Source organism: Clinocottus analis, unplaced genomic scaffold (assembly GCF_023055335.1).
Source record: "Clinocottus analis isolate CAN_PGR_092001 unplaced genomic scaffold, fCliAna1.0.p SCAF_4, whole genome shotgun sequence".
Taxonomy (NCBI): Eukaryota; Metazoa; Chordata; class Actinopteri; order Perciformes; family Cottidae; genus Clinocottus; species Clinocottus analis.
Genome location: NW_027176153.1, coordinates 3,940,872 through 3,953,371, shown reverse-complemented (window position 1 = coordinate 3,953,371; position 12,500 = coordinate 3,940,872). Strand labels below are relative to the sequence as shown.

At 46.8% G+C, this 12,500-nt stretch overlaps 1 protein-coding gene across 2 annotated transcripts in view; it reads left to right on the top strand.

Moving 5' to 3' along the window:
* Window positions 1-12,500, top strand: part of plxna3 (plexin A3) — a 58,544-nt gene that overhangs the window by 6,904 nt on the left and 39,140 nt on the right. For both annotated transcript variants that reach the window (XM_068597457.1, XM_068597456.1), the window contains exons 2-6: window positions 3,588-4,020; window positions 4,566-4,756; window positions 6,243-6,790; window positions 7,155-7,319; window positions 7,763-7,945. In XM_068597457.1, coding sequence (XP_068453558.1) covers window positions 3,698-4,020; window positions 4,566-4,756; window positions 6,243-6,790; window positions 7,155-7,319; window positions 7,763-7,945 — 1,410 coding nt within the window. In that variant the 5' untranslated portion in view covers window positions 3,588-3,697. The remainder of the gene's footprint in view (window positions 1-3,587; window positions 4,021-4,565; window positions 4,757-6,242; window positions 6,791-7,154; window positions 7,320-7,762; window positions 7,946-12,500) is intronic.

Here is a 12,500-nt window from a genome sequence, read left to right as displayed (position 1 = left end):
CTTCTCAAGGAGAGGACATCATGGAACATTTAAATAACTTTTCCAGCGTTTACTCTGTGAGCTCTTTGCGACCTCAGCAGAGATGATTTTCAGTGGTTAAATGCAGCGCGACAGTCATGGGAATGAACTTTGTTTGGATGTTGCTGCTCATGCAGTCAGTGCAACGCCGGGTACACGGAGAGGGTCAAAGGTCACGGGGGCCGCCTGACAAACAGGTTTCCTGACGGTCATCGAATGTTTACAGTTACTTTTGGATCCCCGAAAGAAATAGGCCGAAACGTCACGGGACAGAGAGAACTGAACCACGAGTCTGAAAACAGTTTAATAGTTCGTAAAAAAACTTAACTGTCTAACTTTAATGGAGTCGAATCGCTTCAAGCAGTTAAAGTTTCAGCTGGAGTTCAAGTTCTGAAAGGAGGTGAAGCAGCTTTCTCTAACAAAATGAAAACATTGATGTTTAATTTAATTTTAGCGCTGAAAGCAGTTGAAGCGTCAGATGAAGGTTTCCCTGTAGGGGTGGGGCGGGGGAGGGGTCGTAAACACTTCAGCCTCTCACTTTGTTTAACTCCAGAGCCAACATGGCCGCCGACGTTACCGCTCGGCGTCGGCCGTGTTTACATGTTCGGTGCCTCTGGTTTCCATCAGCTGATCATTCAATTAAAATACAACAAATCACTCCGTCACGTGATCAACAGTGTTTCCCTCTAATGAAATAACAGTTTGATGGACTGATGAAGACGAACACAGCTTGTGTGGGCTTATAATCACACACTCACACACACACACACACACACACACACACACACACACACACACACACACACACGCACAGTAAATGAAGCAGTTATCTCTCTTGTTGCCGTGGAGCCAGACAGGCCGACAAGACAAGAGAACCCTCCAGAAAATGTTGTTTTGACATCGGTTTTACACTTTGTGTCTTTGAAAGAACCAGATTCAACCAGTTAGTCTGATTCAATCAGCTAGTCTGTGTTCAGAGGAGCTTCTGCTGTTTCTACCCGTCTTGGTTCATTCGGCGTGTTTGATTTCAGCCGACTGTATTTCTCTCTGCTGTGAACCCTCAGAGATGAAACATATCGATGGTAGCAGTTAGCTCTTAGCTGTTAGCTTCAGTTTCTTGTTTATTGAGGAGAGCGTTCTCAATATATATATTCATGACAATTAAAACATAATTCTTTCATAAATCTGTTAAATTTGGGTGTAATTGCATTGAGTTTGGCTCATTAGTTAAAACAATATTTGTTTATATCTTCATGGTTCCAGAAATTCACCTGAATCAATACTTTACTAAATAAATACTGGAGTAGCTCAAGTTAGTAGCAGCTAGCTTTATGTTAACACACACATGTACACACACACGCGTGCACACACACACACACACACACACACACACACACACACACACACACACACACACACACACTCATCAGGGTGATGGATGGTCCAGTGAAATCGTAGTCCAGTTAGAGAAACTCTATCTGTCTCCTTAGTCTCTGCCCAGCTGTCTGTTGTCTGCACACACACACACACACACACACACACACGCACACGCACACGCACACGCACATGCACACACACACACACACACACACACACACACACACACACACACACACACACGCACACACAGACACACTGGTATCCCTTCAGCTCAGCAGGCTAATTAACTAATGTGCTGATCTTTCACTGCCTCTTTGTGATCACCAGAGTGTGTGTGTGTGTGTGTGTGTGTGTGTGTGTGTGTATGTTTTACTGTGTGGGTGTCTGTGTGTGAGCCACAGGGTTACTTACTGTTTGTCTCCATTCATTCAAAATGCATTGAGTCTTTGCAATTCCACGTTAAACTCTTCTTCTACTGTTTCATTAGCAGCAGTCAGACTTGATGAAGTCACTTCTTCTCCTTCTCCTCTTTCTATTCCGTCTACTACCTCTCCTTCTCCTCCTTCTCCTTCTTCCTCTCCTACTACTCTTTCTCCTCATCCTACTTCTTCTTCTTCTTCTTCTTCTCCTCCTTCTCCTTTGTCTTCTTCTCCTTCTTCTCAGGTGTTTGTTGTTGTAAGGTGAAACAAACGAGCTTCATCGATCAGAGTTCCTGTGAGAGACAACACACACTTTATTGTGTGTGTGTGTCTGTGTGTGTTTGTATGTGTGTTTGTGTAGTTCATAATCTGAAATCAACATGTCAGAAGATGAACTGAGCTTCATTTGTTTCTGATATTCTCTCTGTATTGATGTGAAAAGCGCTGCTACAGTCGAGGGTTCGATTCCCACCGGAGCGCCAACGTGCACAAGAAAACCCTCCATTTTGTCTCGTTCCCATGAAACTCCTCATGTTTATAGGACAGAGAGAGAGAGAGAGAGAGAGAGAGAGAGAGAGAGAGAGAGAGAGAGTGTGTGTGTGTGTGTGTGTGTGTGTGTGTGTGTTTGTAATCAGAGCTGTCAATCAAACGCAAAGGAGTAAAAGCGGCTGCCAGGATGAGAGTGAAGTTTCCAGCTCGGTGATATCGGAGCTGCTGAAGCTTATTGAGAGAATCAGTGAGAAGACAGACGGAAACAGATCAATAACTCTATCACGCACACACACACACACACACACACACACACACACACACACACACACACACTGCTCATCTCTACTGTCAGAGGAGTCCTGTGTGTTAGAGAGCTTCTTGTCAATATTACAAGGTTTTAAAACTCCTCATCAGACTGAATAAATTAAGGATATATATTTATTGTACATTAGGGCTGGGCAAAGTTGAAAAGATTTAACTGAATAATCGCATGATTTTTCTGCGATGAACTGCGAATAATCGCATTATGCGCCAAATTCAAATATGAAATAAAAACTAGTGTATTGCACGCTTTATAACAGTAATGTTATTAGAACACTATAACAGCACTCTGGAGCAACAGCAAGTTAACATGCATACTTATACATAGTATATAAATCAGTTTTCTTTTTTTCTGTACAGGTAACAACCTTTTATTAGGGAACAACATGAACGGTGTGTTCAATGGTAAGGGTTCCTGTTAGGGACACGCCACTCCTTCTTTTGTCCATGTTCAGTTTGTTGTTTACCTTAATGATGTATGTTGAAGACCAGCAATTGTTTATACAAATGCAATACGTGCTTTTGATATTTTCCAGTTCAGGTCAGTTTTTCTCAGTGAGAAAAGTCCAGTCTGTGTTGGCTTGAACAAGTGCACTGAAGTCTTGTTGAAGGGAGTAGAGATGTGAAGGACAGCTGGCAGGTGTCAGTGAGAGAGAATCTGGATTTGGATGTGTTGGACTTCATCACTGAGAATGTTTGTTCTCGGATCCAAAGACAACTAACATCAGGATCAGCGGCGGCTTTGTGCATGCGTGAATAATGTTCAATCTGGACTTTGCGACACACGCGGACACTGCAGCGTGAGGCTCCTGTGAGACTGACTGCCTGTGAGCGCTTTGTGAGGCTGAGCAGCTCGCGGCAGCACCTGCTGCTCGTTGTCCCCAACAGGCTCCTGGAGTTACATGAATGTCCCCAACAGGCTCCTAGTTAACGTCCTTTCTGTCTCTTTCTCCACAGTCATGCCCCTTTGAAGCTGACTCTTCATCAGACCTGCAGCCAACTCTCCTCTCCTCCTCCTCCCCTCCTCTCCTCCTCCATCCCTCCATCCTCTCCTCTCTCTTTCCACCATGCTCCCCTCTTCCTCTCCTCTCCCTCTCTTTCTCCTCCTCTCCCTCCTCCTCCTCCTCTCCTCTTCCCCCCTACTCTCTGCCCCGGCTGCTCCTCTCCCTCCTGCCTCCCCGGCGTCGGGCCGGGTGGTGTACCGAGCCTTCGACTCCTCCCTCACCCACCTGACCGTCCACCGGAGGACAGGTGAGGTGTTTCTCGGCGCCGTCAACCGAGTGCTGAAGCTGTCGGCCAATCTGACAGAGCTGAGGAGTCACATGACGGGACCGGTGGAGGACAACGCCAAGTGTTACCCTCCGCCCAGCGTCAGGGCCTGTGCTCACAGGTGGGTCTACACCTGTTTTTACCTGTCTGTGTACACCTGTCTGTCTTCACCTGACTGTCTACACCTGTTTGTCTTCACCTGTGTGTCTTCACCTGACTGTCTACACCTGTTTGTCTTCACCTGTCTGTCTTCACCTGACTGTCTACACCTATTTGTCTTCACCTGTTTGTCTTCACCTGACTGTCTACACCTGTCTGTCTTTACCTGTCTGTCTTCACCTGTTTGTCTTCACCTGTCTGTCTTCACCTGTTTGTCTTCACCTGTGTGTCTTCACCTGTCTGTCTACACCTGTCTGTTTTCACCTGTCTGTTGCCTGTCTTCACCTGCCTTTTCACCTGTCTGTTGCCTGTCTTCACCTGCCTTACTTCAGCTGTTTGTCTACACCTGTCTGTTGTCTGACTACACCTGTCTGTTGTCTGTCTTTACTTGTCTGCTGTCTGTCTTCACTTGTCTGTATTCACCTGTCGGTCTGCACCTGTCTGTCTTCACCATTTAATAGTCTCACCTGTCTAACATCCCGTCCGTCTGTCTGTCTCTGCCCTCAGACTAGAGTCGTCGGATAACGTGAATAAGCTCTTACTGGTGGATTATACTGGGAACCGACTGGTGGCGTGCGGGTCGATTTGGCAGGGCGTCTGTCAGTTCCTACGACTGGAGGATCTCTTCAAACTGGGAGAGCCGCATCACCGCAAAGAGCACTACCTGTCTGGAGCCAGAGAGGCTGATGGGATGGCAGGTAAGCTGAGGGGGCGGAGTCAGATTCACCTGAACAGGTAGAACATGAAAGACTGTGTTTGATGGACAGTTCTAAAAGGACTTTCAAACCAGCAGTTAGCGAAGTCCGTTTTATAGAATCATCCAGCTAATGCTAACCCATGCTAACGGTATATGCAGCTGACCGTTTACTAGCTAACGAGCTAACAGGCTCAGGTTAATTCTGGGTTATTCTCTCCAGAGTCTAGACGGTCCAACATGTAAATCTGTTGTTGGTGTATTTTGCTAGGCTAAGCTAAGCTAAACACTTCCTGTTACTTAGCTTATGGTGACAACATAGAACGATGATCAGTAACAGTAAATTTAAAAAAAAACCTTGTAAAGAGAAAGAGTGCGAAAGCAATAGACATAAAATATGACTCGGCTAAATATTGCGAGAGTTTTTATTGAATATGTATACACATCAGGGGAAGACGTGCCAAATTGTTCTCTAAAGACTTCCAGCAGATTTTGTTCTGCAAAAACCAAAGCTGTCGTTCTTCTTCTGAACTTTGTTCCAGACAAGCAGAATGTTCTGTCAGCGTCGACGTGTTTTTACTGTAAATCAGTTTGAACAAAAACCTGAATGATGCCTGCTGACTAAACACAGCAGATGATTGACAAACAACAACAACAACGCTGACATTGTCTCAGCGAACGTCTCTGCTCCGTCGGCTTCTCTCATCACGCGTCCCTTAAATATTAGTTCATCCCATAAATATGAGACTTGATCTCATGATGATGAGTTCTGGATATTACTAGATATGAGATATTAGTATGAGAACAACACAGTAAAAGTACCACTTAACAACTTGCAACCAGGACTTTAAAACCCTTTAGTAACCGTTTGGCATCAGGTTTGTTTTTAATGAATGGTTGTTATATCGATTGTTCCCGTTCTGGTAGCTGTTTAAGAGCTAACGAGCTAACAAGCTCATGTTCGTTCTGGGTGATCCTCTCCAGAGTACAGACGGGTCCAGGATGTGTTTGTTCGTCGCTTATACTGGAATATAAATGTGTTCATCGTTTGCGATTTGTCTTTGTCAAAAGTCCAGCTCTTATTGGCTAACTTTTACTACTTTACAATAGCTAATGCTACTTTACCAAAAGTAATACCTGGGATGGTCTGAGAAGCTAACCGGTTAGCAAGCTAATCTTGTAGAATGTCTACCGTCGTACTCACACAGCTATATGACTCCAGGGCATGGTTAGCCTAGCTTTGCACAAAGACCGGCAGCTTAGCTGATAACAGGATGGATTGATAGCTTCTTAGCTAACAATCTAAATCTGACAGTTTGGGATTTGTATTTATTATAAACAATAAATGTATTAATATAGTCCAGAAATCGATGCCTGAAACAAGTTAACGGTGAGATAACTTTTTACTTACTACCTTGCATGTCCATGAAAAAGAGACCTGTCAATCATCTCCTCCTCCTCCTTCTCCTCTTCCTCCTCTTCTTCTCCAGGCGTGGTCGTCGGCGAGGACGACTGGACGGCCGACCCGAAGAGGAAGAAGCCGATGAAAGGCGGCAGCCGACTCTTCATCGGCGCCGCCATCGACGGGAAGTCAGAGTACTTCCCGACGCTGTCCAGCAGGAAGCTGGTGGCGGACGAGGAAAGCGTCAACATGTTCTCGCTGGTCTACCAGGACGAGTTTGTGTCCTCGCAAATCAAGATCCCATCGGACACACTGTCGCTCTACCCGGCCTTCGACATCTACTACGTGTACGGCTTCTCCAGCCGGACCTACGTCTACTTCCTGACGCTGCAGCTGGACACGCAGCTCACGCAGATGGACGTCGGCGGCGAGAAGTTCTTCACCTCCAAGATCGTGCGAATGTGCTCAAACGACACAGAGTTCTACTCCTACGTGGAGTTCCCTCTGGGCTGCACCAAGGACGGCGTGGAGTACCGGCTCGTCCAGGCCGCCTACAGGCAGAAACCGGGGCGGCGCCTGGCCCACGCACTCGGCCTGTCGGAGGACGACGACGTCCTGTTTGTCGTCTTCTCACAGGTGAGAGGGGGGGAGAGAGGTAGCGGGTAGGAGGGAAGGGCGAGGGAGGTAGAGAGGGAAGGGAAGTGGGGGGAGAGAGGGAGAAAAGAAAGGAGGGAGCGAGGGGGCAGCAGAGGGAGAGAGAGAACGAGGTAGGGAATGAGAGAGAGAAAGATGTGAGAGAGCGATGGATGTCTTTCTTTTTCTGTATTTTTACTTTCGTCGTCTTCTTTCGTCATTAGTTTTGCTTTGTTTGTCTTTCCCTATAGTTTACGTCTCAGTATTTATGTTGTAACCTCTGCGTCCGTTGTCTTCTACCTCCGCCGTGACGTCACTTCTTGTCCCCGCTCTGACATCACTTCCTGTCCCTCGCGTATCCCCTCAGGGCCAGAAGAACCGGTCCAATCCGCCCAGGGAGACGGTTCTATGCCTGTTCACGCTGCAGCACATCAACCTGGCCATGAGGGAGCGGATCAGGTCCTGCTACCGGGGGGAGGGCCGCCTGTCCTTACCCTGGTTACTGAACAAGGAGCTGCCATGCATCCACACGGTACTACTACTACTACTACTGTGTATATATATATATATATATATATATATATATATATATATATATATATATATATATATATTGTGTATACGGGTTTACATGTGGAGGCGCGACCTCGAACTCAAAGAATCAGCTGATTTGTGTTTTAGAGTTTCCACCATGTCCCTAACACGCTAATGACCGGGTGTGTGTGTGTGTGTGTGTGTGTGTGTGTGTGTTCGTCCTCCTCGTTTTAAATCATTAGTATAGAAGGAATGAATCAGCTTTCTGTGCGTTTCATTGGGAACGTTACGATGACGTCATCGCTCTCGTTCACTTACCTCTCCTCCTCCTCCTCTCCCTCCTCCTCCTCCTTTCCCTCCTCCTCCTCCTCTTCCTCCTCCTCCTCCTCTTCCTCCTCCTCCTCCTCCTCTTCCTCCTCCTCCTCCTCCTCCTCCTCACAGCCTAAGCAGATAGGAGATGACTTCTGTGGTCTGGTCCTGAACCAACCTCTTGGTGGTCTCCGGGTCATCGAGGGCAGCCCGCTGTACGAGGACCGGAGCGAGGGCATGGGCGCCGTGGCGGCGTACACGTACGGCGAGCACACGGTGGTGTTCGTGGGCACGCGGAGCGGCCAGCTGAAGAAGGTGGGTGGAGGCCGCCGGTTCGATTCCCGATGAGCGGCATTTGAAACGCTGATGTCGCTTGTGTGTTTTTATTCACCCGGAGAGGAGCCGGCTGCTTCTTCTGGAGCGGCTTCCTGTTGCAGCGTCGGCCATCTTGTTTGTCTGGAAGCGGAGCTTCACTGTCGTTGTGCTGCTTTGAGTCAAAGGTCACATGACATGTTGACTGAACTGCCTGAACCAATCAGGGTTCAACAGATCAGTTGAAGATGTTGGCGGAGGAGCACTTGGCTCTATGTTGAGTGACGCTTCCTCCTTCTCTTTATCGTCCACTTCTCCTTTTTCCCTCTCCTTGTCTTCATCATCATCCTCTCCATCTTCCTCTCCTCTTCTCCTCCTCACCTGTCAATCACCTTGTAGCCCCGCCCGCGAAGCACATCCTGCATGCTGTTTTTTGTCTCTGTCGTCGTCTCAGTGTATTGATCAGGTATCGGCTTCTCGCCGGCTGCTCTCAGGTCACTCAGCGTTCATTTCTCTGTCTTAATAAATGCCTCCCAGCGTTCCTGACTGGGACGCTGTGATTGGCTCTCACTGGGACGCTGTGATTGGCTCTTACTAAGACGCTGTGATTGACTCTCACTAGGACGAGAGCTCCGACTCTAATGAATTTAATTAAGGAGAAGACAGTAATTTGGCTAAAACAGAGACACAGAAACACAGAGAAGTCTTTTATTCAGACCGCTCAACTCTTTACTCTCAACCTCTGACGAGGGAGACCTTTAACTGGTAATCAGAGACAGGCAGACAGACAAGTAGACTTCTATACAACCGAAGGAGTCAGGAGGGAGAATGCAGCTTTAACACATGAAGCATAGACTTCTATACAACCAGTTGAATACTGGGCTGCTACAGAGCAGCCCAGTATTCCACACTGAAGTTGTTTTAGTGCCTGGGTTTCCGGGTTTCACTGGGAATTGAACCTGTGACCCCCCTGCTTTCTGCTGGTGCTGCTGCAGCAGGAGGAGCTCATAACTCAGACTGGAGACGTGGAGACGCTCCAGAGACGCTCCTGACCTGATTCATTTTACGGGACTGATAGAAACAACAAGTTGTAACTCAAACCCTCTGTTGACTTTATCTATCTCTGTCTGTCTCTCTCTCTCTGTCTCTCTTTCTATCTCTCTCTCTCTTTCTGTCTCTCTCTCTAAATAGAGTTAATTCAATACTTGCTTCTTGTTAACTTCAGTAAGAAGATGTTAATATTTCATGAGACTTAAAACAGTGTTGTATTCTCTGGTTTTCCTTCTGGAACTTCACTTCACAAGTAAAGGAGAAAACAGCGTCTGGTTCCTTCTCCAGATGCATCTTGGGTATTCCAGCTCCCTGAAGGGACGACGCCTCGCATGTTTCTGCTTTTACCCTCCGTCGAGTCCAGAAAAGGAACCACTCATTAAGTGGAACCAGTTCCCCGTGGTGGTCGGAGGCAGGGCGAGAACCAAACAGGAAGTGGACGTGGACCTGAAAGGACCACACACACAAAACCTCAGTGGGTTTAGAGGGAAATAACTGCAGCTCAGCCCTCATATTGTGGGTTCCTCTGGGTTCCTCTGGGCTCCTCTAGGTTCCTCTAGGTTCCTCTGGGCTCCTCTAGGTTCCTCTGGGTACCTCTTGGTTCCTTTGGGTTCTTGTGGACTCCTCTGGGCTCCACTGGGCTCCACTGGGTTCCTCTCGACTCCTCTGGGTTCTGACGGCTCACAGGTCCCATAAGGATCAGACCACTAAGAGGTTCAACTTCTAGAAAGATCTGAAGGAGGTCTGAATGAGCCTGTAACATGAACTTAAGGTGGTATCTTTTTTATCATATTTCAAACGGGTTTAAGGTGGTATATTGTTCTAATGCTGGACTGGTATAAGGTTGTATATTGTTTAGATGTTCAACTTGTTCAGTAGTGCTAGTAGTAGTAGTCGTAGTAGTATTAGTAGAAGTACTGCATTTCCTATCTATCGTGTTGCTGATCTGACAGCTGATTGGGTTTAAACAAGATGATGTCATCAGCATGTAAGGAGAGAACAAGGCGACAGGAAGCTGGAGGGGGACGTCCCGGGGGGTGTTTGTGTATGTGTGTGTGTGTGTGTGTGTATATGTGTGTGTGTGTGTGTGTGTGTGTGTGTGAGTGTGTTTATGTGTGTGCGTGTGTGTGTGTGTGTGTTCTCTAAGTTCTCTGATCTGAGTCCAAAACAAACAGGCTTGAGGGCAGAGCGGAGACACGCTGCAATAACCTCACCTCCCAACACACACACACAAACACTCTCACTCACTGGAGTCAGCCGTCCAATCAGAGCACAGAGTTTTTCTGGTTCCTGGTGTCTTTAGGTCTGACCAGGTCTTTGCAGGTCTCTTAAAGTTCCCGGTCCTCACCTGAAACCGAGTCTTGGTTCCGGCTGAAGGAACCTTACGTATGGCTTCAGATTCCTGGTCGAGGGGCGGAGCCAAAGTCTTCAACGGGCTTCTTGTCGAAACCGGCCAATCACAGCTCTCGCTGCCTCCGCGTGGTTCAAATCAAGAAATATTGTCCTTTCTTTTGCTATTTTTTTTATTCCACATAAAAAATAATTCCTCCTCCTCGTCCCCCTCCTCCTCCTCCTCCTCCTCCTTCTTCTCCTCCTCTTCCTCCATTAGCACAAAGTGAATTAGCGGAGATGAGTCAGCCAATCAGCTGTGGCATTCAGAGGGAACGGAGCCATTATTGGCTAATGAGACGTCGGGGAATTGAACAGAATTTACCAGTAATGTCTGTTTGTAACCGAGCCGCCTGCACCTGCTCCTCCTCCTCTTCTTCCTCTTCTTCCTTTTCTTCTTCTGCTTTCTCTTTGCCTTCTCTTTCCTCCGGCGGCGACCGGGGAAACGGATCCTCGTCGCCAGAGAGTGAAATTAATCTGTTGATTTAGATTCATACGGATGATTATTATTAGGAGGCGGCAGCACCTGTTCCTCTGTTGAGGAACCAAACCTCCGTGAAGCGGCGCTTAGTTCCTGAAGAACAGCTGATCAGCGACGCACCTGCGCCTCACCTGCAGGAAACACTTACTCCATCAGGAAGTCATGATCCGAACCCCAGAAAGAAAAGCATTTTTTCTCCAAACAATCACCAGAATTACTGCGTTAATTACAGCCGTGAAGTCATCGTTACAGTTATTATTGTTATTGTTTGTTTTTTTCAATCTTTCTCACGGTCCTCAAACACATTAAAAGGTGAGAGGGGTCACACGGAGACAACAGTCAGGTGACCACGTGAGGAGATTAAATACGAGAGTCTCGCCACTCGTCAATGTCACAATTTAGACTAAGCAGCCAATCGAATCAATCAGGAGGCGGGCTCTCCTGCTTTACCACTGACTTCCTGATTTGATGGTGGTAGACAGGAAAAGGCCAGTTAGTTAGCAAGCTAGTTAGCTAGCTTTAGTTTGCTAACACACACAGAGACAGAGAGACACACACACAGACAGAAAGAGACACACACACAAATACAACTGAGACAGAGGGCACACACACATTATCCAATAAGCAGTGATGTTTCATGGTCGGATATTAACTGAAGTAGATTGGTGTGTGATTGGAGAAGGAAGCATCACACCTGGGCTCTCACACAAACACACACAAGCACACACACACACACACACACACACAAACACACACGCACACATATGCCAATACAGACACTTTCACACACATTAAGGACCAGCTGGTGTTTCTGCTGTAAATTAGATTAGAGATGACGTGTGATATGTTGCTTCTTCTCATCACTAGTTGTGTGATATGTTGCTTCTTCTCATCACTAGTTGTGTGATATGTTGCTTCTTCTCATCACTAGTTGTGTGATATGTTGCTTCTTCTCGTCACTAGTTGTGTGATATGTTGCTTCTTCTCATCACTAGTTGTGTGATATGTTGCTTCTTCTCATCACTAGTTGTGTGATATGTTGCTTCTTCTCATCACTAGTTGTGTGATATGTTGCTTCTTCTCATCACTAGTTGTGTGATATGTTGCTTCTTCTCATCACTAGTTGTGTGATATGTTGCTTCTTCTCATCACTAGTTGTGTGATATGTTGCTTCTTCTCATCACTAGTTGTGTGATATGTTGCTTCTTCTCATCACTAGTTGTGTGATATGTTGCTTCTTCTCATCACTAGTTGTGTGATATGTTGCTCCTTCTCTTCACTAATTGTGTGATATGTTGCACCTTCTCATCACTTGTTGTGATATGTTACTCCTTCTCTTCCTTATTTGTGATATATTGCTCCTTGTCTTCACTCGTTGTGTGATAGTTTGCGAACAAACGCTCACACACACACACACACCCCTAATAGTCTCTAAATGGATCAAGGAGAAAAGGCCAAGTCTAAAGCCTGGATGTAGATTTATGTGTCCGCCTGGACGAGCTGCTGCTGTCAGGGGCCAATCAGCTGCCCATAAATCCCCTAAGTGTGTGTGTGTGTGTGTGTGTGTGTGTGTGTGTGTGTGTGTGTGTGTGTGTGTGTGTGTGTGTGTGTGTGTGTGTGTGTGTGCGTGCGCGCGTG